Source organism: Musca vetustissima, unplaced genomic scaffold (genome assembly GCF_032173495.1).
Source record: "Musca vetustissima isolate MV318-11 ecotype Yass unplaced genomic scaffold, APGP_CSIRO_Mvet_v1 utg165247, whole genome shotgun sequence".
NCBI lineage: Eukaryota > Metazoa > Arthropoda > Insecta > Diptera > Muscidae > Musca > Musca vetustissima.
In genome coordinates this window covers 14,519-41,339 of record NW_026884766.1, presented here as the reverse complement: position 1 = coordinate 41,339, position 26,821 = coordinate 14,519, and the positions used below count along the sequence as shown (strand labels likewise).

The 26,821-nt window shown below is 34.5% G+C and overlaps 2 protein-coding genes across 2 annotated transcripts; both read right to left on the bottom strand.

Moving 5' to 3' along the window:
• Positions 1–4,493: 4,493 nt before the first annotated feature.
• LOC133331736 (uncharacterized protein DDB_G0271670-like) lies at positions 4,494–5,312 on the bottom strand. Its single transcript, XM_061540113.1, has one exon. The coding sequence runs from the start codon at positions 5,310–5,312 to the stop codon at positions 4,494–4,496; it is 819 nt and encodes a 272-aa protein (XP_061396097.1).
• Positions 4,785–24,801, bottom strand: LOC133331735 (voltage-dependent L-type calcium channel subunit beta-2-like; the record flags this gene model as incomplete). The annotated part of the gene is made up of 5 exons (XM_061540112.1): positions 4,785–5,842; positions 19,682–19,936; positions 20,459–20,573; positions 23,862–24,029; positions 24,193–24,801. Coding segments are annotated over 5 exons (1,629 nt in total), but the record flags the coding sequence as incomplete, so codon positions are not given.
• Positions 24,802–26,821: the final 2,020 nt, after the last annotated feature.

Genomic DNA, 26,821 nt, shown 5'->3' with positions numbered 1-26,821 from the left:
ACTAAACTAGGGTTAATATTAAACGATTATCTACGAACGAAGTGATAATGGAGTTTAGCATAAAGAAATTAAAAAATAAAAATAAAACATATTAAAGAGATTTCATGAAATTATTATAAATATATTAATTTAATTATAATATCATCATTATTATTTTTTTTAATATTTTCGTATATACAATAAATTATTAGTTTGGTTTTTTTAAGAAGAGAATTCAAGTGTTTTTAGAGTTTTTTTTTACTGAAGTGACTTAAATTTAACATTTTTTTTTTTTTAATAAATTGAAATTTTTTTTTAACAACAATATTTTTTTTTATTTATTTTTAGCTTATATTTTCGGTTTATTTAGTAGTTATGTTTTTTTTTTTTGTTTGTTATATATGTCTATTATTAAATTATTAAAGCTGACACTTATCCAGTACACAATTGTTTGCTATATATATTTTTTGAGTTACGTTTTTTTGTTTGGTTTTCTAGTTGTTTCCTTTTTTTACAAATTCGCCAATTTAACATGAGAACTGTTAAATTGTCGTGTTGTTGTTTTTGTTGTTAATTTAAAAAAAATGTTCTTTGTTACTTCACATTATTTTGTTTTTACAAAAAATTGTTTAAAGTATAATTTCTGTTCATCATTAAGTTCATATTTCTTTGTTGGTTTTTTATTTACTTTATTAATATATTTAGCTAAAATTTAAGACACATTAGGCTTCTTAGCGTTTTTTTAATATTTTTTTTTAATTTATTTTCACATAACGTTAAATAACGTTAGTAGAAATAAAATATATTTTGCAGCATTCGTTAAATATCTTTTTTTTTGTGTTTTTTTTTTACTTGTGAATTTTTTTGAATAATAAAATTTTACAAAAATTTTACTCAACAGAAACCGAAATATTATTTTGTTGTATTTTGTTTAAATATGTTTTTTTTAAGTGAGATATTAGTTTTTTTAATTTTTTGGAAAATTTACTAACTTCTTTGGTTTTACTTTCAATATCTAGTAAGGGGAACTTATATAAAAATTAGTGAAAACAATTTTAAATAATATGAATATATGTTTTGGCACTTTACAAAAATGCGTTTTGATTTGAATTAAAATTTGAAAATATAAGAGATTTATTTTGAGTTAATATTTGTGATTTGTAATTAATGATTGTTTTCACATATTTTATATGATTAGTTAAATTATAGATATTTTTTCAGTGTACCAACTCCAGAGATATTGAGAAAAGAGGTAATAGTTTGCATGTATCAAAGAAATGGAAAATTTAAGAACTATGAAAGCCATTATTTTAATTCGACTAGTCCGTATATCTTTTTAGTATTTGCTTTATTGACAGCTGCATTGTAAGGATGTTGCAGTACGTGCACATTTTACTGGATTTTCTTAACCCAGTGGGTATAAATTGTCAATTTAATTACATATCGACGCCTCCGAACCATAGTATGCTAAGTCGACTTAGCATGTTTTAAAGTTCTTTACGTTTTTAGATACTACGGTCCTTAATTTAAATTCTCTGAAATTTTGGTAATCATCGGCCAATCCAAACCAAAGTTATAAGCAAAAATGTACTTAGCATGGCACGTAAGATATAAGAAACTTCCATACTTTGAGAGCTTCTGCTGAAAAACTCACTTTTCAGACTTAGGAGGCGTCGATATATGTCAAATACATCCTCATGAAGTTGGTTAACCCAGAAAAAAGTTATAATGTATATGTAGTATTATACACTCCCCCTGAATATTCAAAATATCTTAAAACGTATGGGGTCCTTATATGCCAGCTGAATCAATGAATGGGCCTAAATTGTCCAACATGAGGATTTTTTTTCCTCAATTTGTCTGGTTGGTAAATTCCGCTAGGATTCCTCAACAACTATTTTGTGTTAGAAAATGTGCCTAGGACCTTGAATTTGGCATTATATAAATTTATAGCCATTTAGATGGTAAAATACAGCGGGATTTTCGTAGATGTATGTTTTCTCCCAGAAAATTTCAGGCACTTCCGTTGAAAAAGCTTCAAAATAATAGAAAAGGTGCTGAACCTGGACAATAATATAGAATCTTAGTACTGCAATAATATTTTCACCTCCACGAATCCGCAATGCCAAATTAAAGCCGCTTCCGTTTGAAAAATTGTCTACCATGAGGTTTTTTTTTCAAGTTGTCTGGTTGGTAAATTCAGCCAGGACTCCTCAAGAGCCCATAGTTCAAAACTAAAACTATTTCAATTAAAAATTCTGCCTAGAATCTTGAATTTGAATGCAAATTACTCTTCAAAATATTGGAAATGGTGCGGGACCTTTGTATGGGGACTATGATATGGAATCATATTATTGCAAAGATATTTTTCACCCCACGTTAACCCCCCAAATTACAGTCGCTTCCGTTTGGTATCGGAACTATGTCAAAACAGGGTTCCATATTTTGCAAAGAAAAAAAAGAAACTCACTCTTTCAAATTCGGAAAAGGGTGGTGTTTTCTTCAAGCTATATGACTTGAGCATTGTGGAATTCTTTTCCTTTTTCAGAATGAACAACCTTCCTTGACTAGCTTCAGGTTATGATCAAAAATTTAATTTTATTTTTAAACTATAGGGTGTCACAAAAATGAATACTTTGTATAAAATAATTTAAGAACATCCAGTAGGGGAACAATTTCATTTTTTATAAACAATCAGGATTTTTTATAGAAAATCCTGATGGTTTTGAATTACAGGGCAACACAGGAACATCTTTAGGACATTTTTTTCCAAATTACCGTAATTGGTGCGGATCGAGAGAAATGTCAAAAATTGGACCACTTTAATAATTTTCTTCATAGATGTATATCAGCTCCCACAAACCCGGAATGTCCAATGCCCCCTTTGTAGCTAAGACCTTCAAAATATCGCAAATGGGGCGGTACCGTTATATGGGAGCCAAAACAAAACATGGTCCCATGTGCAATACCAAACCTCCTAGGACTAGTAGCGGTTTTTAATACAAGATCCTAAAAAATACATTTCCCATGGATTACATTAGAACTTAAAGAGTTAATATGAGACCACATTTAAGTCTTAATGGAGGAGGAGGCTGCCTCAGTTTTCGAGTTATATGTTGTCAAATTCTCGAAATCCACAAACTCACACTTTTTTATATTCGGAAAAGGTTGGCTGGGTATTCTTAAGCTGAATGACTGGAGGATTGTCTAATTCTTTTCCTTTTTCAGAGTGTACAAAATTCCTTGACTGAATTCAGGGTATGCCTATGATTTGAGATTTTTTTTAAACTACAGGATGCCACAAAAATATACATATTTTATAAAACAGATTTCAAGAAAATCCAGAATTGACACTTTTGATTTTTTATAAAAAAACTCTGGAAAATACAATAAATGGGACCTCTTATAATTTTTATAGAAAATTCCGATGGTTTTTAATAACAGGGTAACACAATAATCTTTAGGAAATGTTTTCCAAAATTGTAAGCAGACGTCCAGTCGTCTATTTTTTCCGCTACCAATACAAGCGTGAATTTGTTAACAAATATTTTTTTCAGGGATCAACACAAATTTATTAAAGAATATTTTTTAGGGGCCATTATAGGCGGGGATTTATTAAAGAATATTTTTTCAGGGGCCATTATAGGCTAGGATTTCAAAACACGAATAGATCGTGTTTGCATCTACAGGTCGATACAATATTTATAAAACAATACAAAAACTACAGGGTATCTAAAAATTCAAATTTTGTAAGAAACATATTTTGCCGAAGGTGAAATTCTTTGCAATTATTTAAAAATCTTCAAGGTAACCCAAAACTTTGCATATCTAAAAAAAAATAATTAGAATTTTGTGTAGAAAATTTAAAAAATGAAGCAAATTACAGGGTGACACCAATGTTTAAGTTTTCTAACAAATCTTTAAAAAAACATTGCAGGACTACCCTGTGCAGTTTTATATAACACATGTAAAATATCCAAAGTGCGAACTCATTATAATCTTTAAGGAATATCCTGAATGAAGGATCATTTACAATTTCGTTTTTTTTAAAAAAATGTTGTATAAGAAAATCTGAGACAACTTCATGCCTCAGGTGACAAATCTTGGATGTAATGCATATGAAACCGAATCCAAACAGCAAACGATTGTGTTTGGGTCTTTAAAGACTAACCAAAAAGTTTAAAATGGAAAGGATCCTTTAAATCTAATATTCACCTATTTCTTTGGTAAACCTGGTCATGTGGAGTCTGGTCTGATTCTGCGATAGAAGAATATTTTTTGTTACAAATATGTTTTGTATTTAATTTTCCATTTCTGATTTCAAATTGCAAATTTCTCTCCCTCTTTCTCGCTCTTGTCTTTGTTATAGATTCCCTCTTCCTCTCTCTCATTTTTTTAACCAAGATTTGAGTTTTTCATTTTCATTTCATATCATCCAAAAAATTAAATTATAAAATCGAAACTAACGATAAACTCAAATTAAAACTTGTTTTTGTTAATCACATGAAATCTCTTTAATATAAATATGTATTATCACTGCTCAATATGTCCTCTTCGTCCTCTTCGACAATGACTTTATTGCGTATGGCATTCGTTAGATCATCCATGTTCGTGAAGGAAGATGTGGCATAATCGGTCTTCGTATTTGTATCGGATGTGTCTTTATGGCGACCTCTGAGCATTTGATAATGTTGCTGTTGTTGTTGCTGACTACTATGTGATGATTGTTGTTGTTGTTTGTTATGATGTGACGACGTCGACGACGAATTATGGGCGGACGATGTGTTGGTGGTGGAGGAGGAATGTATTTGTTGATCATTGTTGGATGATGAATGATGCAAATGGAATATATCCGTTTTATCTTGCATCGGCAACAGTGTTGCCACATCTGTCGATGCACTGGATGGTTGTTGCGATTGTTGTTGTGTCGGGGACAATGATGACAGTGTGGCGGGTGGTGGCAGTTGCTGATGCTGTGATAATGATCTCTGTGATGGCAGGGGTGATTGTGGTGACGTGGGTGATAGAATGGGATCGATATGAGAGAAACGTGCATGACTTAATTTAATACGTCTACCACTACTCATATTACCACTACTACTACTGGTACTGCCCTGGTCGCAGGTTGTGGAGGAGGTAGTTATTATTGAGGAGGACAATAATCGTGATTTCGAGGATTGTTGTGATTGTTTCTGTGTATTCATATTATGATGGTGTTCGTGATGCTGCGGATGTTGTTGTTGTTGCTGATATTGGCGATCGATATTACTAGTACTATTTGTAGTTTCCTTGTGCTCTCTAACCCTTGACGCTGTGGCACCGCTGGCCAACATCGTCGCGCCTTTACTATCGATCTGATCCCACCCCTATATCCACGATTCCTACATGGCATTCAGCATTCTCCTACTACTCCCACCGCCTCGGTGCGGACTGTATTCATCGCGATCAACAATGGGTGCACCGCGTCTAGCCGTTGGCGCCGATGGTGGCAAGTCACGGGGGTCGATAACACGACCCGACGCCCCGCTGGCATAACGTCCGCTGCGCAATTCATCGCGTTCCATATGCAACAAATCACTGTCATCCATTAGACGGCTGCCACGTGACAAATGTGCATGCACACTGCCGCCCACCGCACCCCGATGTGGTGGATAGTCGGCGGCATAGCTGCGCTCATCCAACAGCTCCTCATTGTTCAAATCGTAGTGCATGAGATCACGTTCACGGGCATGCAAACGCTCCCGTTCGCGTTCACGTTCATAGCGATCTCGTTCACGTTCTCTTTCCAAGCGATCTCGTTCATAGCCACGATCAATATGCCCACCAGAGGCCGGACGACGTGGATGTGGATAGGAAGTACCTCCTGTAAGTTATATACAACATAGTTCGGATTAATATTCAAGGTAAATAAAAACAATTTCAAGGGATATTTTTTTCAATAAAAAATTAAGGAACAATAAAATTTTTTGGGGGTTAATTTTAACGTATTTAATTTTTTTAGGTTTGGTTCTCAGGACTGGGAGGTTTTAATCGTTTAAATCGAAAGTAAAAAAAAACTCAAGCATTCATTTAAATGCAGTGGTAGTAGTAATAGTAGTATTTATTATTACGTACGTATTGTTATTGGATTTTTGTTTTATTTTTTTTCTCAACTCTTGTATAAAGAAAAACAAACACTTGGAAGTTAAAAAACATTAATTAAACAAACAATTAAATATATAATTAAGTAATTAATTAACAAACGCAAACTCTAAGAACAAACGAAACTATGTAATATGAATACTATCTCAGATTTTTGGGGTGGGGGGTTGGACATCACTCCTTTTGATTTAGATTTTGGGAGTGTTTTACAAGTCTATATGTTTTTCTAGAAATGAAATATTTTTCCGGAGATGGAAATTATTGTGTTTGATTTTTTTTAGTTGGTTATAGCAAATGAAATGTATGTAAGATATTTATGCTGTAAAGAAAAGCATTTGATTTTCGCTATAATTTAGATCTTCACAAGCCTCACTAATGAGTACAAATAAAATAATGTTGAATGGGATTCAAAATAAATGATACTATGGGATGAAGGATTTATGTATTGCAGAGAGGAGGGATTACATGTTTGCATATGGAGAATTAAATAAATATGGATTTAAACAAGAATGAGTGTTTTAACTCCATAAAAAATAAATAAAATTGCTAACCATCAATAAATTACTAACCGAAAGCAGGATAAGAGTGGGATTTAACACTTAAAAAGTTACGAATCAGGAAAAGGAATTTACTGATGTTAGCCCATCAGCTTTCAACATCAGTAGAAAAGGCCCACAATCCGATCGGCGAGAAGCAATTCATCAGGATTAAGAAGAACCTTAAAATCACGAGGAAGTACGAGAAGGACCCCTACCAAGGCGTCGGTAAAATAACCAACAAGTGTAGCATAAGGACATGGGTCAAATACTGGACCATAGTCAGGAGTTGTGTCAGCGACAAGCTGTTACCTCACGATTGAGGTGAATAATAACACCGATTGTAACCTAGTTTTCAAACAGAACCGTTATCGGACAAATGACACCACATTAGTAGAAAATAGCTCTAAATTGATTAGGGAGAAGGAATTCACCAAGATCCTAAAATATCTTAAGGTCGTAAGGAAGTACGAGTGAAACTTCTCCCAAAGCGATGATAAAGGGACCAAAGTGAGGAGTTGTAACAGCGGCAAGCTGTACCGACTTTGAAGGTGCTACAACTGAATTTCACTGATGGTCACCCTCCAGCTTTCAAACGAGGACGTTATTTGACAAATGACACCACATCAGTAGAAAAGGTCCCCAACTTGATCAGCAAGAAGGAATTTAACTGGATGAAGAGACACAATAAGGTCGTGAGGAAATATGAGAAGGACCTCTACCAAAGCGTAGAGCGATCATGTGACAAACATTGGACCGAATTCAGAAGTTGTATCAGCGGTGAGCTGTCCGAAGCTGTAACGACTATGAAAGTCTTACGAATGGGGAGAATTATTATACTGATGGTCGCCATTCTGCTTTCAAACGGGAACGTTATCAGACAAATGACATCACATAAATATAAAGTTACAGTAAAATTGTCAGCCAGAGGGAATTCGTCCGGATCAAACATCAAAGTAAGGAGTTGTATCAGCGGCAAGCTGTCGGAAGCTGGATGAGCTCGACGGGGTACAACAACCAGCTGATAAGAAACCCTTAGTGTCAAAAGTATCTCAGCCAAGAAGGATAGTGAGAAGGCTGATATTGGGGAGACGAATGTCGAACCAATTGATAAGTCTTCATAACAACCTCCAGGGTCTGCTATAAATAAAAAGGACAGTGATAAGGTTGTCACAAGGAGTACCGACCTATTGGCAAGTCTTCACAGCAACTTTTAAATTCTCCTCCGAGGATTGTACTGGACAATCAGAGAGTAGCCATCATTGACAGGGATGGTCATGTTCAAGAAGGATTGATCTAGATCAAGAAGGACTTAAAAGCCGTGAGGAAGTACGAGTGAGACCTCTACCAAGGCGATGGAAAAGGAACCCTCTGTATAGGCCATATCGGGGACTTATCTGGAGGCTGTACCGACTAAGATCATATCCTCCCAAACGCCTGAAGCAATGAAGAGAATGAGCTCGGCGGGAGAACAGCCACGGGCTGACAAGAAAACCTTGTTGTCAAAAATTGCTCAGCCTAAAAGGGTAGTGGGAGGTCCCCATTGAGAAGACGAAAGATAAGTCTTCACAGATTGTCACGAGGACGACGAAAGTGCGACCAATTAGTAAGTCGTAACAGCAACCTATAAGAAAAAACAAAACGGCGCATGAATCGGATAACAAGAGAGTGGTCATCAATGAAATCGCTGACACAGTTCTGGAAGAATCCACGAAAGTCATTGGTTGCTACTCGATCATCATCTGATTTGGGTCGGAACAATTTCCATTTTTAATGAAGGGGACGAGGTAGACGGGGGAATAGCAACCAGCTGACAAAAAAACCCTCGTTGTCAAAACCAGCTCAGCCAAGAAAGACAGTTGGGAAGACGAATGTCAAACCAATTGGCAAGTCTTCATGCAACTTTCAGAGTCTGCTACAAATAAAAAGACAAAAATCCGACCTATTGGCAAGGCTTCACAACAACCTTTAAAGTATTCTCCGTGGACTGAAACAATAAGGCGTATGGACGGGATTACCAGAGAGTAGCCACCATTGATAAGACAGACTCTTTTCAAGAATGATTGATCTAGATCAGGAAGTATCAGAAGGTCGCCATTGGGGAGACGAAAATCGGGCATATTAGCAAATTTTCATAGCAGCCTTCTGATTAAGCTACAAATGCAAAAAAGGACATTTGAAATGATGCCTCTAGGAGGGAAACGTCCGGTAAGTCTTCACAGCAACTTACGAGGTCTCCTCCGAAGACTGAAACAACAATACAGCGTATGGACCGGATAATCAGGGAAAGTTATTAGTTGCTACTCGACCTTCATCTGATTTGGGGCAGATCAATTTTCGTTTTCCTTCATTGCAAACAACTGAAAAATACAACGAAGTCTGAAACTGGTGCAAACGAACCTGCATTATTGTAAGGCTGCATGTGTTGAGGTACTCCGAAACCTCAGGCCACAAACACGGACATCGCCTTGTTCCAGGAGCTATATTTTTTACGAACATGGTAACCTTACCAAGTCTGTGGAGGGAGATAAAGGTGAATTTCATTCCCACAGCTGGAAAATCTAGTCTCACTTTATCGAAAGACTACAGACCGGTCAGTCTTTCTTTGGTTTTAAGACAATGGAACTTTCACTGGACCTTGGAATCCATAGACATAAATATAATAAATAAATCCCAGCACGTCTATATAAAAGTCAAATCGGCTGACGCTGCTTTATTCCTCTTGGGATTATAGGGCTGCTACAAAGTGTCTCCTGGTGTTAATCATGTCATTATTTTGATTCCACGTAAGTGGATGCTTGGTCTGCTGTAGCCAGACCCAGATGATGGAGCTACCTTCTCTCGTTTTCTAGAAACAATGCTTCCTTAAATTTTGTGCAGTAGTTGGGCTTGTTACTAGGCTTAGTGTGAAAATTTTCCTCTGGGTGGCGCTTTTTCCTGTCTTTCTTTTATGTATGTGGTATCCTCAAGAATTTGGAGAGCTTCAACTATACCTTCCACAACGTAAAGATGGAGTCACTTAGCTTCTAGCAACACATGTATGTTTTCTACCCCACTGGAATGGAATGCTGAGAAGATTGTCAATAGAGACACACCAGAGATGGTGTACTCTATCGATGTTACACCAAAGTCAGTAAGTCTGCCTGAGTGACATGGTATTTTTCATATGACACAATGACACGTATATAAATCCGTCCATATATAAAATCAGTACATGTATGGTCCGATTTCATGTCAAGAGTTTATCAAAGTATTGTCCTATCAATCAAGAGGAATCTTAGGATCATCACTTGTATCTACCCAAGGTTATAAACGGCTGTTTCGTCCGACTTTTTTTATTTTCCTTAAAAGTTGGAATTTTGAACAGCAGACGATTTGGATCATCTTCAATGTGTTAAAAGAGCCAGTCGGAACGTCAGGAATTGTTATGTTCTAAAGAGTGTCAATAGAAAAAAGTTTCTGGCACTCTTGGGGCTTATCTGCAATAGACAATTGCCTCGAAATGCATTCGACTTAAGGGCCAAAATCAAAAGCGGAAACCTAATAGGTGGGATGTGAATTGAAAACATTTTCCTATCTGAAATTTCTCCAAGAAACACAACACTCAAATTTTAATTATTTTTTATAAATATTTAATGGAAAAATTGAATTTATACAAACATTTGGGATCAGTGGATGGATGTTAGGGAAGTAGGGTAAAATGCTCAATAAAAAAACAAAAAAACTGTAAGCAAAAAGAAAACGATATTAAAAAAAAAATAATTAAGCAACATAACAAACTAAAGGGCAAAAAACAATTGGCAATAAGGGAATATAAAAACTAAAATTAAATTAAATAAATTCAACATCATTTTACCATAATGATATTGTACTCACTATAAAAAACCAATACGCACACACACATACACATATATGCATTCACATACATAAACATTGATGTTATATAGAGCCGTATTCGTATGTATGTGATGAGAATATAATTTGGCCATATTGTTTGAGGTTTTTTGGTTTTTTGGCAACGAATTAGTTGAATGGCTGGCGCAACGCAAAACATTTATGTACGATTATAGTAAGTGGTAGTAGGCGAAGTGGTAGAGAAGAAGTTCATAATAGAAGTAGTATAGAAGTAGACGAACATAAAAAAGTATCACAGGAAAAGTTTTATGTTTATAGTGAACATTTATGTTTTCTTTGTTTTTTTTTTTAAGGAACACATATTGATTTAATTTAAAATTTTATCTATTTTTTTGTTTTTTTTCTCATTTTTTGTTACATATTATTTTGTTTATAAATTATTTCTTGTTTTGTTCTTTGACATTTAACATAACACAAACAAAAAGAAGAAGAAGAAAAATACACAACACAAAATTATTAATATTAATGCCACTTAAGAACGTACGATCCCGGGAGTAACTAAAAATACACAAAAATCAATAAGAAAAAAATACACAAAACATTAATAAAAGAAATTAGTAAAAAAATAGTTTTTTGTTTTTTTCAAAATTATTAATCAATCGGTGTGAACCGATTTTAATACATAACTCAACATCAATTTTTTTTTAAGTTTATCCTATTACACGATTTAGGAGCATACGGTTTCGATTGGTCCTAGTGTTAGTTCCATTAATCATGTTATTATTGTTATTTCAGATAAGTAGATGATTGGTCTAATGTAGCCTGGCCTAGGTGATGGGTCTGCCATCTATCGTTGTCTAGAAACAACGCGTTCTTAAATTGTGTACACTATTTGGAATTCTAGCTTATTTAGTGTAGCCAATAGGTGTCACCCTCATATCTGATGATGGTTTTAGAATGTCAGGGGTCTTCGGGTGCATATCATCTGGAGGGGAAAGTAGCCTATTTGGCTTGACCTTCATATTTTTGTTGACATCAAACGACTGAAGGATCTCTTGGTATTATTTTCAATTCAAGTTGCAGGTTTCCAGCATGATTTTACGAAAATGTGCCTGAAATTTATCATTATGGGTTCTCGAAGAGTGAGCTCCAAATAATTGCTACGGCCAATTTGATATATTTTGAAGATCCTAATCGAATTTTTAAACCCATTTCGGGTAATCAGTAAGCAAATAACTTCTTCGAAGACATTCTTTACTTCAGCCATTTCATAACTGGCATCTATTACAGTTCGTTTTAGATTTTTTGAAGTCCTTAGTCAGAGAACAAAATGATTTCTAACCGATATTTTTATTATAGGTTAATGTCTAGAAAAAAATCTCATATTGGTAATTGTAAATATTTAAACTACACTACTTGCAAATAGTGTCATTGACATAGCATTCATATAACATCCCGCACGATCCTAACCTCATTCTTAACTTGTGACTGTCACTAGGCATTTCAAATAGTAACAGAGTAAATTTAAGACAAAAGTCTATGAGTATCCGCCGAATTATATGGTACCACTCCAATTTTTATTCCACATAGGGGATTGCATGATCGGATTACAACTAAGTGGTAGGTGAGGTATTTGTGGGTATTCGATCAAAGTGCTGTCATATTATATTTTAGTTCAGACAATTGCCGGTAGATGACACCTCCTGTTTTTAGCATAGATACAATCCATTTGTGGTTAATTGTTTTAAACAAAACGTAATATGACACCATTTTAATCGAATCTCCACATATACCCTACTGTAGTAGACCAAATATACCATGATTCCTTTAAGAGGGTTGACACCAAAATGTAGAAGAGGCTGCAAATTGGACATCTTCTTCAAAGATTTTTTTAGTATAAGTCCATGTTTGACATAACCCCCTCACAAAGGCAACGCATCATTTAAGGTATGTTGAAGTCCCAGACTGATTGCCTAAAGTTTTTTATACCCTTCACCATACTGTGGTACAGGGTATTATGTCTTTGTGCATATGTTTGTAATAGGCAAAAGGAATCGAGATAGACCCATGGTTCCCTTTGAGAATATGCATAGAATCACTTTCTGAGTCGATTTATCTGTCTGTTGATGTTAAATTGTAAACAAAGTACAGGTCGCATTTATAATCCGATTTGGATGACATTTGGTACAGCTCATTTATTTGGCCCAAGGGCGAATCCTATTGAAATTGGTAAAAATCGGTTCAGATTTAGATATAGCTCCCATATATATTTTCGTCCGATTTAAGGTAAATGGTGTACAAAAGCCCCTATATATCTTTCGATTTACGCGAAATTTGGTACAGCGTACAGAATAAAGTCTAGATTGATGTGTGTCACGTTTCCTGAAAATCGGTTCAGATTTAAATATAGCTCCCATACATAATTTCGACCGATTTAATGTAAATGGTGTACCAAATTCGCTATATATTTTTTTGATTTGCACGAAATTTGGATAAGAATAATGTGTGTTGAGTTTCGTGAATATTGGTTCAAATTTAGATATAGCTTCCATGTATATTTTCGATCGATTTAAGGTAAACGGGGTACCAAAGTCCCTATATATCTTTCGATATGAGCGAAATTTGAATGGTGTTCTCAAATGAGTCTAGAATGACGTGTGCCAAATTTCGAGAAAATCGGATCAGATTTATAAATAGCACCCATATATATTTTCTTCCGATTTAAGGTAAAGTCCCTATATATCTCTCGATTTGCACTTAATTTGGCATAGGGTAATGAATTAGCTCCCATATATATTTTCGTCCGATTTAATGTAAATTGCGCACAAAAAATCCAAAGTTTGGCCGACCGGCACACAATTTTGTAGAATGTACTGTAGTTACTATAATTGAATGTTTTGTACTTTGAAGTATTTGTAACAACCTCTTTTGTATATTTGTTCGGTCATGAAAAGAGTATTTATAGAAATTTTTGTGGTTTTTCCTGTATTTTTATTTACACTGCGTGTTCATGGGGATTTTCGTGCTTTTGAGATGGAAATCTGTATCTACTCGTAGCTCGTGTGCTAATTTCGAGAAAATCGGGTTGGAATTAGATTTAAGTTCGTTCAATTTCATTTCAATGTTCCAAAAGGAGACGTCTGTTATGATACATATGTAGAATATACCCAAAGTGGTGAAGGGTATCATATAGTCGGCCCAGCCCGACTTTACTACGTTTCTTACTGGTTGTATTTATTTTTCTCCTGGCAACAATGTACCATGAATTGGCCCCCATATGAATGGATTTTAGGGTTTTCGAATGTCCACCTCATTGCACTATAGGTAATTTGGACAGTTTTTGGGCAAAAAGTCATTTTTTCAATTTTGGAAAATAAAATCTTTTTTGATGTCATTAAAAAGAAAACATGTAAAATTTTATGAATCTGTAAGTTTTTTTGCGTAAAAGTGTCTTAAAAGCGGTGAAAATCGTTGCCAAACTCTAAACTTTGAAAATAAAATTAAAGAAATAAAAAAATTTAATAAATCAAGTCGTATTTTAAACCGTTTAAAACCGCTAAATTCAAAGCATAAACATAAAAATTAAACATGGAGAGTATTAACGGTGGTGTGCGCTATTTATTTAATACATAATATTTGTTAATACGTTTGTGTAGCGATTCAAAATTTACATATTTGACTATAATAAAAGAAATTTTTCTATTTTTTACACATAAGTCATTTTAGATAGACTTTTACTAAAATGTTTAAATTTGTCTGATCTTTTGACAACTGAAATATATAAATGAAAGCCTTCTAAATTGATTCCAATAGGTCTCAAATTGCGATTTTTTGCGTTTTTCAAGATATACCAGTTTTTTGTAGGGAACTTCAGGATAAAAAAAATAATATTTTCAATATTTGGTTTGATGAAAGAAATAAAAGTAAGGAAATATATTGTTGTTCACAACGTCCCCGCCAGTAAAATTGCCAATAACAACAATATGGACGAAAAATACGTCAAATTAAAATAGGAAATTAGGTTGTTTTGCATGCATTTGTCAAGATGCACCGAATGACATAAGAAGATAGAACTTTTCCGCGAAAAAACGAATACGCATGAATTTTGATTACAAAACAAATAACGTGACTCTTAATCCGCAAATAAGTTGTCGAAGGAAAGATTATGAGAAAAAAAATCTAAATAGTGGAGAACAGAAAATGGCGGGGTTGAGTTCCCCCTTAGAATATAAACCATCAAACATTTACTTTTTTACTTTTTTCAGGATTGATTAAAAATAAAAAAGTGGCATATAAAAAAATTTGTTCAGTATATCCAGTGTTTACTATAATCGTGTTCGACTGTAGTAAGCATGGTTTTATCTCACTTTTACATATTAATGTCCTTATAGAGTATTAGTGGGTACTGTATTAATAGTTATTAATGCATTCTGCAAAAACATACGACATTGTAATAATTATTCCTTTAAAAATTTAATCGCGGGGTCGAAATTTTATTAAATTACTACTCTAATCGTTTTCAATCGTTTGTTGTGTATAAAACAACTAATGAAAATATCTGAAAAGTATTAGCTTTGTTCGTTATATGTGTAGTTGCTTATAACCGTTGTTCGTTATATCCGGTTTTTACTGTAGAAATCTGCGTTTTCTCTTTCTTGTACATATACATCATTTAAAAAGTCAAAAAATCGTTTAAAACCGCTGTTATTAATTTTTTCCTAAAAACAGGGCAAATTACCTATAGTGCATTGTTGAGGGTATAAAAAAGTTGCTCGAAAACGACTTCGACGATGGCAATGGTACCATAAATGGACAACACTACTTCACCATGCTCTGGTATTATTTGGAACGGGAATTAGAAGCTATGGATCTGGATGGCATATGGTTTCAACAGGATGCTGACGGTCCCATATATATTATGAAGTCCTTATTGGAAATCCCTTTATTAATATATTTATAAAAAAATAGGCAAACCGAATACTATGAAGTATTCACATTAAGTCTTACGAAATGTTTCAATGAACATATAAAACTGATGTTGAGTTGAGTTTAATACAAAAAACAAATTACAAATAAATACTGACGACAACTAAAATATTCAAAATTAGTAAAATGAAGCACAGATACCAAATAAAAAATACCACAATAAATACAAATAATAATTGTAATAATGACTACATAGAGTTAGTTCTTCATGTAGATTATTAAAAAATACGACTATATTGTTAAGTACGCTTACTTCACAACAACATAATTATCATCATCATTATCGTTAAGATACAACTCTGTATTTTAGTACGGTGTTATCGACATTGTGTTAAACGGACATTTTTAGACATGTTTCTATTTAAGATCAAAATTCAAAAAATAATATCATACTCATTTTTCGAAGGGTGGGAAGGCATGATCTTGTAACAAAATATATGGGTGACAGCTTCATTTTTGGTGTTGTAGAAAATTTTGTTTGGAAAATCGATTGTTTATTATTATTATTATTTTTTTTTTTTTTTTTTTTAAAAAATACAGGGTTGTCTTTTATTTAGTAATTAGCATGAAGTAATTTTGTTTGAGATATTTTTATTTTATCGGATTTATATTAAATTTTGAATTATTTTTTTTCGTTTACAATTGAATCAATTTTTCGTTTCTATTTAACTAAAAGTCGAAAATGTATCAGGATATGTAAAAGCTATAAAAAAATAAAATCAAAATATCCAAATTAACAACAAAAATATACAAAATAATTAACAACAAATATAACAAAAATAATCAAAATATTCGTTATAAGCTTTTTACATTTTATGTGTTTGATTTTTTTTAATAAAACATCTAAAATATGCACATAAATATTTATGTTTAATATTTTTTGGATGGGGGAATTGAAAAAATGGGAGTTTAACAAAATTTCTTAGGGGAGTTTCTAGTATATAACTCTGATACAACAAAAAGCCTTTCTAATATAAATTGTATTAATATTAAAATATACAATACTTTAGTATTTGTATTAACTGTATATATAGTATTTAAATTAATTATAAACACTTTTATATATATGTATGGTTAAATCATTGTAAGAAATATAATTAAAATGTTAAAAAATAAATCAAATGAAGATTTTGAACATAAATTTAATTGTCTGTTTTTGTACTTCGATTAGGAGGGTCTGAATAAAAAATTGGTCTTTCAATCGAATTCGTGACCTTTCCCTTCTGCGTGAACTATAACTTGGCTCTCTTTTATATGCCTTTTGAACTGAGGCGTCCTCATCCATTCCCACAAAATGGTTCATTCGGCGGCGATATTCACCGTCGACGCAGATCTCTCAAACGCTCCAAGAGCTGCATAATCTACAGATCCACACACAGCATGGGTAGTATCAGCGCCTTGTAGAGTGTGAGATTGGTCTAGCGAGAGGTAGCCATGTTCTTAAATTGCTTAATCCGACCATAATAGCATCTGTTGGCCAACACTACCCTTCTCCGAATTCCATAACTGATGTCATATGTTTCATTTACGGCGATACCGAGGTATATAAAATCGTTGATACCTCAAAGCTGTAGTTTTTAAGTTCCACAGTTGGTCCGAGTTTTCTGGACGTCTTGCTCGTTGAAACCATCAACTTGTTATACTCGGGAGGTTCAAAGGTGGCTGTTGCCGCTTGCAATGTTCGATGTCATCGGCATATGCGACTAACATGTGCCTTCACATCTCGTATGACCTTTTCCAGCTGGATGTTAAAAAGTTCAAACGAGAAACTATCACCTTGTCTGGAACCTCGTTCAGTATTGAAGAACTAGCAGAAATGCCGAACGCAGACATGGCTTTAAACACCTTTGAACGAATAGGGCTGTCGAATTCGGATTTAAAGTCAACGAATATGTGGAATGTGTCGATTTGTTTTTTGTGGGTCTTTTCCAGGATTTGGCGCAGTGTGAAAATCTGGTCTATAGTGGATTTGCCAGGTCTGAAGCCGCATTGATAAGATCCAATAATATCATTGACCATTGGCTTCAGTCGTTCACACAGCACGCTGGATAGTACTTTATATGTCGTCTAGGATGGTTGAAGAGATGCCATGAGGAGTTTTCACCAGACTTAGTCGTCACCTAAGTCTTATATACACTACGAATATTTGGCAGGATACAAGTGTACCTTGAATACCTAAGCCGAACAAGATAACAGCTAACCTCATTTCTACTTGACACAATGGAGCTCTTAGTCCAAAAGGCAAAATAGGTCAAAATGCTCAATAATAGGCTAAAATACAAACAATATGGTTCCATGATGAGGCTGCCATCTCTTGTTGCTTAGAAACAACGTTTCATTGCATTGGGTGAATTTCTTCGGCTGGTATCCTTGCTAATTCAGTGTCTCCGTTATCCTCTGGATGGCACAATATCAGCTAAGAATTATCGACCAATAAGCCTGCAATCTAATTTCAACTAAAACCCATGTATCATCCCGGTACACCAAAATACAAACATCGTTTTCAAAAAAGGCAGGTCAGTGTGAGCCTACCTGTTATCTCCTGTTGCTACTCTTGGATACTAAGGGCTTCCGCAAAGCATCATACTCGATTAGTAATTGTGTTAGTTTCGTGGATCGTTATGGAGGATACCCATAATTGGTCTGCTGCAACCTGTCCGATGTGAAGAGACTGACATCTTTGGTTGCCTAGAAACAACCCATTCTTTAATTGGATACACTGATTGGTGTCCTTGCTTAATTAGGATTGAAATTCGCCTCTGAATGTCATTCCTATTTTGTATTTTCTTAATGTATTGATGCGGTGGTTGGTTATTAAAAAGTCAGGGGCCATCGAATGAATGCAAACGGGATGTAGCAATCCTTTTTCAAATATTCGAAAACCATCTACATCTACATAGTGCAAACGCCTCATTAAATTGTGAGCGGAGGTTGTGGTTCTTACTAATTTAGTTTTGCCATTTTCCTCCGGGTGGCGCTATTTGCCATCATTGCTGTACCAAGGTGGGTTATTATAATGCCAGGAGGTTGTAACCCACTTTTTGCAAATATACGAAAATCGATATCAAATATTCCTTCCTTCTTTAATGGGATTCGAATCCCACTCGTAATAGTAATCTTAATTATAGGAAGTTATAAGGGAGTCATTCTATGAACTATCCGTGTGCTCATAATTCAAGAAAAAATTGGGATTGATTTGCCCTGACTTGGCACACAATGATCAAGCAAGATCCCACTTCAAACCCCTATAGCAAAATTATGAGAATAACTTTTGGACTTTACATAGGGCGCAGACATGTAACAACTGTGGTTATGTGCATGGAACTGCGTAGATACTGGTATTAGTCGGGAAGGGGTTGGGTGTGTACATATTATATATTAAATTCGGATCTGTAAAAAGTCTGTCACTTCTATTAGTCGAAGCCACAGATCAGTGGATCAAAGGTCAATGAGTCGAGCTGAGTAAAAAAATAAATGACACCTATCATGCGAACCTTGCTTGCATTTTTGATAGATGTCTTCAATTCTCATCAATGACTGACCATCCTGACCGATGCAACCACATATCAATGGACCAAAGGTATATGGATTGAGCTAAGCAATAAATAAATGACACGTATCATGCGAACCCTGCTGAGGATGACTGATCATCCATCATCCGAGGACAGAATTCTTGTCTCCTGATGTAAATAATCCACAATCGTCATATGGATACATCCGTCTCTGCAATTGCTTCTATATTGCGACTTGAAATTTTGGAAATTCCGCATACGTGAAGTTCCTAAGTAAGGGACGGAATTGGCGTATTGGCGAACCGGATAAGTATAGGAATAAGTTTACTAAGCCACCATTTATCTCTGTTGCATTTTTTGTCCCATTAAGTGTTTCATCTTTCACTATTAAAAATTTGTAACCTGAAATCGACCTGCATTCGTCGAAAAATTTCAATCAAAGTACAAAAACAGACGCTGAAATAGAAAAGGTTTATCTGCCAATTTGTCAATCAAAAGCATTAAACAATCAGTAATTTTAAAATTTTTTCATTGAATTCGTATTAATTTTTTAGGCAAATTAAAAAAAAGTTATCCAAAATTTGTTTTTGAACGTATATGTTTTGTGATGGTTTAAAAGATGTTCCAAAAAAGAATATGTGTAAGAAATTCAGTTATTATTGTTATGTTTACCTTGGTCCCAATCGAATTCTCTATCCCAATCTCTTTCTCGTTCTCTCTCCCATTCGCGGGCCCGTTCACGTTCCCATTCGAGATCGCGTTGACGTTCGCGCGGTGTTCTACGTCCTTTTGTGAATTCATTGTCCCAATAGTCGCGTTCATAATCTTCGTCGCGTTCGCGTTCACGACTTGTTATGTCACGATCGCGACTTCCCTCACGTTCTATTGAGCCCATGCGATATTCACGTTCATCTTCGCCCCCATCAACTAACGAATTTTCAAAAAAAAAAAAAAAAATCATCCGAGGGCGCATTGTATTGATTCGAGATTTGAAATTTTATAAAAAAATAAAGAGAGAACGAGTTGGATTGTTTCGATTGTATTTGGTTTGGTATGGTTTTATTTTGTTTTACACATTGTTATATAGTTTTTTTTTTCAATTAATAAAAATAAACAATAAAAAAGTAGAATAAACATAATTTACAAAAATTTGTTAAAAAAGTGTCAGTATATATTTATTTCTATACGATAAATAAATAAATTAAACTTAAAATTAATGGAATATGTATTTAATTTTTTTCGTGTGATAGAGCGAAGGTGGTTGAGTGATTTTGTTAACCTATTTTTTTGGAATTTTATAATATTTTTTGTTGTTGTTTTTCTTTTATAATGCCTAAACTTTTATTATTTCTTATTCTCATTAGTTATGGACGACTTAAATGGTATGAAGTCAGAAAAATAAATTAAAAAATATCTATGCAATAGTTGTGCTTTTGTCACATAACTTACCTGGTGGCGTTGGACCCAAACGGGCCTGATCTGTGGTAGGTGAAGCTTCCTGAGGTATTGGTCTAGGTATGGATTGAGCCGTTGTTATTTCTGGATGTGTGGCTTTCCAATAGGTCTAAGTAGTAAAGAAAAGAAATATTTGATAAATTATTTAAAGTATACAAAATTATAATGAAAATGTTATATTAAATTTGACCGAAATATATATTAGGAGAAGATCCATATTTCCGTAACATTTCCCTTGAAGTGATATCAACTGCAAATTTGCTCTCAGTAAGTTCCGCATTTTAAATGTGGAGTATATTATTATTATTTATTTAACGTTTAAGGGAGACGAGGATAATACTGCAATGACCAAAAGTCGTCGATACTCGTTTGGTCACAAACTTTTATTGAAATTAATTTGACATCTAAGATTTTAAGGTATTTAGTTTAAAGGTAACGGCCAAAAGGTCCCCTTTCGGTCATAAAAGGAACTTATCAGCAATTACATTGTTGAGAACCCCTAGCGACAACGGTCTATACTTAAAAAATATTACTGCGATGAAAATTGAATAAGCGGACATCGGGTTAACAGCCGCCACCAGCAGGTATAACCAGTAAGGAAAGTTCATATGATACCCTTCACCACTTTGGGTACATGTTAATATCTACAATATCCTGTAGATAGAACCGTCATAGGATCTTTGGAGGACCATTGAGAAACTATATATAGGAGCTATATCTAAATCTGAACCGATTGAGAAAAAAACTTCGCGGACATCAGTCTGGGTCTAATGCAATACTCTGTGTAAAATTTTGTCCCAATCGGACAAATATTGGGAGTTTGGTGTATCATTCACAAAAAATCGGACGAAACTATTTATGGGAGCTATGTCAAAACCTAAACCGATTTTAACAAAACTTCACAGACATCAGTATGCACATAATTCAGTACTCTGTGCAGAATTTTTTCCCAATCGGACAAATATTGGGAGTTTGGTGCATCATTCACATAAAATCTGTCGAAACAATATATATGGGAGCTATATCTAAATCTGAACCGATTTTAAAATAATCTTCGCAGACATCAATCTGAATATGATTCAGTATTATGTGCAAAAGTTTGTCTCAATTGGACAAATATTGGAAATTTGGTGCATCATTCACAAAAAATCGGACGAAACTATATTTGGGAGCTATATCTAAATCTGAACCGATTTCAACAAAACTTCGCGACATCAGTCTGGATCTAATTCAGTACTTTGTGCAAAATGTTGTGCCAATCGGTCAAATATTAGAGGTTTGGTGCATCATTCACATAAAATCGGACGAAACTATATATGGGAGCTATATCTAAATCTGAACTGATTTTAACTAAACTTCGCAGACATCACTCTGGACCTAAATCAGTACTATGTGCAAAATGTTGTCCCAATCGGACAAATATTGGAAGTTTGGTGCATCATTCACATAAAATCGGACGAAACTATGTATGGGAGCTATATCTAAATCTGAACCGATTTTAACGGACGGACAGACGGACATGCGTAAATCGACTCAGAAAATGATTCTATGCATATTCTCAAAAGGAACCACGAGTCTTTCTTCTTTTCCTTTTGCCTGTTACAAACATATGCACTTATGTCTTTGTACCACAGTGTGGTGAAGGGTATAAAAAGAAGTGATTTGAGGATAATCGGGGCAGTCTTCTGTAGATGGGTGTGTAGTCAAGTGGGGTTGAAAAATTATACCTTTGCTGGAGAAGCTGTTGTAGTTTGCTGCCAAGTCGAGAGGGGTTGCGAAACGAATCCTCGACTATCAGTGAAGTAGCTGCTGTCTAGTCGAGTGAGTTTGAAAAACGAACCCTTGACTTTAAAACAAAACATCGGTCTGTTGCTGTGCATAGCTGCCGCCAATCTTTGGGTGCTGTCTCCTTCGTCCAGCAGCACTAGGGATAAGAAATTGACTTACCGACATTTTGTGTTGAAAGTGTAAAAATCGACTTTTGATCTTTAAGAAAATCGCAAAATTGACTTCTCAAGATCGACTTTCGATTTTCTTCGTAAATATTTGGTTTATTATCACAAAGCAGAAATAGCATAAAAACTACACATTCCAGAACTATATTTCATCTGTTGACAATTCTTATAAAATTCTTATAAAAAATAAAAATTTTAAACGATTTTGCTTTAATCGTTAAAAGTCAAAAATCGACTTAAGGGGACCCCCCACATTCCCGGTGTCAAATTTTTTTTGATTTAATTCGAATCTATTCTAATTCTAGAATGTTCCTACAAAATTTCAAGTGAAAATCTCAAGAACTCTTGAAGATATAGCCGATTTATTGTGTCTGCATCAAGTGACGGCTAAAGGGCTTCTCAAACCTTAAACGTGTTTTTCTCAAAACGAATGGCGGGCACGATAACTCAAAAACTAATAATCCAATCGGTTTCAAATTTTGACACGTTTCTCTGGGAGTGTGTAGCTCTCGTATGAACTAGGATAAAGCCAATCGGTGAAGGTCTTCCTTATTTTTTAACTTAGTTTGTGGTAAAAAAATAGGTGATTTTCCATAAAAAAATTTTCAAAGTTCCGCCATTTTGTTAATTGTTGTGCGAAGTCAATAATCCTAGTTCATACGAGAGCCAGACATGTCCTCTTTCTAACACAGTTGGAATTTTCGGATTCCGATGTTCCAGTGAGGAGTTATCATGCCCGCCATCGAAAAGATGGACTTTTCGTTGAACCCAAAAAATAACAACAAAACAACAACAATAAATTTTGGTAAATTATTTTTCTTCCTTTTTAAATCTTCAAATATATATGTGCCAAGTTACAAACCTTAACAAGCATTGGTATTCATTTACCAGCCCATTTAAAATCTTAAAAATAAAAAATTGTGAGAGGGGGGGGGGGGGTTCCCTTATATCAAATAGATTGATTTAAAACGATTCAGATCGCATACAAGATGCGATGCCTTTCCGATCGACGGGATATTGTAAATACTGGTTTTAATGTTTCCACATTTTCAATACACAAAACCATCATCGACATAGTTCCTCGTAGTACATATACAATACACAATCACTTAAATAGTGGGGGCAGATCGGAACGATTTTTCTCGTTCCTGATCTGGAAAGGAACTCTGAATATAGTATCGAATATGGGAATAAAATAAAATAACTAAATAATAAAAGGTACTAGATTAACTAAAGAAACTATATGAATGTTTTTCTTGGTTTTCTTGAATAGTTCTAATAAAGTAGTTTGTTCCGCAAAGAATCACCTTTATATCTTCAATTTTTCGAGGAATCACGAAATTATTTTTCTGCCCCAGTTAACATTTTTTGTATTATATGTTTTATTTATGTTGAAACATATCAAGAAATTAACTAAATATTTTGCGTTTTTTCCAACTTACCTCTAAATATTCAGCAATATGTTCACAGGCATCTTCTAATTGATTTTCATCTAGGATAACATCAAACATTTCCGGTGGACATTGAGCCAATTTCTCAGCGGCTACCATTTGTACGGAAAGATTTTTGGCCTGTGACTTTCCACGTGATTTGATTAAACGCTGTAAAACCTTTTGGATGCGTTGTCGGACAACAACAACAATAATAATGATAATAAAGTTAAAATTATTATTTTTAGCACAACTACAATGTTAAGCATTATTAGGGCAATACAGTTGGACCGAAAGGGGGCGCATTCCCATTCGGCTGGCGTGTGGACCCTTATGTACTTACCTTACTACTACTAATTTTAAGATAAACTACGGTTGGTGCTAATGAAGTTTTTGCTAGTTGTGACGGATGATTGATTGTATCACAATCGAGTACTACTAATTGTAACGTCCGGGCCAGTTCGAATATTCGTTCTATCTCCTCCTGTACTTTGCTCAAACAATCAGATCGGCTGCTGGATCGTTCCATTATCGCCCGTTTCGAAGGATTATTCATGATAGAACGTTTGGCCAGTGAAATATCGGCCATGACACGGGTGATGATGATCCGACCCTTGAACCGGTGCTTCAGGAAGTCAAATAAAGCTTTTTGCATCATATCGGTTACTTCGTAACCCTTTAAGCTTGGACCCACTAAGACTACGGGACGCATCGATGGCACGACATCGTAGGGCGAGGCGGTCTCCTGTTTCTTGAAGAATGGCTTGCGCTTCTCCTTGTTGGGCGGTGTGGCAAGATTCCCCTTACGTCCTGGTCCCGAATCTGATTCATCACCTGATTGGTTAGTATCATCGAAATAGGCAAGAGAAAAAAACGGGGGGAGAAGAACGAAAATAAAGACGAAAGATGGTAACGAATGAGCGAGTTTAATGGCATCTACATGAAAACGATTTCACGTATCGATTGTTTTGATTTGATTAATTTTTGTTTGTTGGTTGATTGGTTAACTATCGTGAAAAGAAGAAGGGTGTTTTTTGTTGCTGTTGGTTTGAAACTTGACTGATTGTTGTTGAGAATGTTTGGTTTTAATTTGCATCTAATTGAAAAATTCATTGCTTAATTTTTTTATTTATATTTTTGTTATCGATTATCGATAGTAAACAAAACAAAACTATTTGTGATGCAAACGTTTGTCTTCTTGTTTTTTTGTTGTGATAAATGTACGTGACGTGACGTGGGTGAGTGAGTGATATCTAAACGTTATTATGGACATACGTTTTTGTTAGTTCGAATTTCAAATGCAGAACAAAACGAAAAAAAATTAAAATAAAAAGTAACAAATGAAAATAAATGTACTAGGTCGATCACGAATTATGCGTATGAAGAAGGATGTTGAGAAATTGCTTCTAGGTTTGGGAGACATTTTATTCTCAATTTATTCAGATTAGATGTTAGGAAATTATGAGCATCCTCAGCGAAATGCTCAAAATGGGCTCCCGCCTAGAAATAATTCCTTAATATCTTGGAAAATTCCTGTTACGTATAATTCCTGGTCGTAGATGTAATCGGAAATTTTAGTGGGTATGTTTTAATATGTGGAACACACTTGAACACAATTACAACGAACTAATCGGATGGCATATGTTTATGTAATTACAATTTTAGCATTGTAAAATTCAATACAAATTGTTGTTTAGAAATTTTATTATACTAGAGATTATTTCTCAGAATAGTATTCGTTGTAATTTTGCTCGAGTGTATCAGTGATTGATTTTTTCCAATTTCAAATAAATGCAATCTACCATGCAATGTGTTATTCGACAATTTTTACAAAACGATTGTTAAACATATTGATATATAAAGAAATATATTTAAAAATTTTCCTACATTCTAAAGTTATGAATAAACTAAATTTTTCTTATAGAATTCCCTATACAAAAGTACACCTAAACTTTTCATAGTAAGAATAGTTCTTTATTGATTTCCTTAAAAGTTCCTTTCCTAGACTAAAAAAAAAATATGAACTAACGACCTGAACTAGTTTCGAAATGTATCCAATAAACTAGCCGATTCCGGAAAGTCTCAAAAACAAACGAGAAAGAAATGTGGAAATAAAGATACGATATAAGAAAAAGAAAAGAAATCAATTAATATAACTATATGAATTCAAAATCGGGACATAGTGCCGATTTTTCCTTTCTCAGAAGAGTTCCAGAACGACACAACTCTAACGTTAATTATTCCCGATTATTTTAACAGTCCGATCAACTTATCTAACTCTAGACGAAAGTAATCCTTGTCCCGATAGTAATATAGAAGCAGAATGGCAAAGAATTTCCGACTCCCTACAAAATGAGCAAAAGCAACACTTGGTTACCAAGGACCGCCATCAAGAGATCCATGGTACGATCGGGAGTGTTGTAATGTAACCAATGAGTAAAACATCAAATAGAAGATGATGTCAGAATAGCAATTAATCGGCTGAAGATTAATAAAGCAGTAGATGCCGATAGGCTACCAACCGAAATATTTAAGATCGGTGGTCAGATACTGATCCGGAGCATACACAAACTAAATAGTACAATTTGGCTAGAATAATTCATATCCAATGAGTGGAATCTCAGCATACTGTGTCCCGTGAACAAAATGAGGCCAACTATAGAGGAATTAGTATCCTTCCCATCGCATATAAAGGCCAATCTGGAGTGATGTGTGAACGACTGAAGCCTATGATCAATTATATTACTAGATATTATGTATACGGCTTTTGACCTGGCGAACCCACCAGATTTTCACACTGCCAAAATTCCTGGAAAAAAAAACCTACGAAGATCACATCGACACAATCCACCTTAACTGGCACAAAGCTAGCTGCTAAAGTGGGGAAGGACCTATCGGAGTCCTTCAATACCGAATGTGGGTTCAGACAAGGTGACAGTTTATCGTGTGATTTTTTTAACATCCTGCTGGGA

Coding starts and splice junctions, on each gene's coding strand:
- LOC133331736 (XM_061540113.1), bottom strand. CDS start 5,312: ATGTTGGCCAGCGGTGCCACAGCGTCAAGGGTTAGAGAGCACAAGGAA.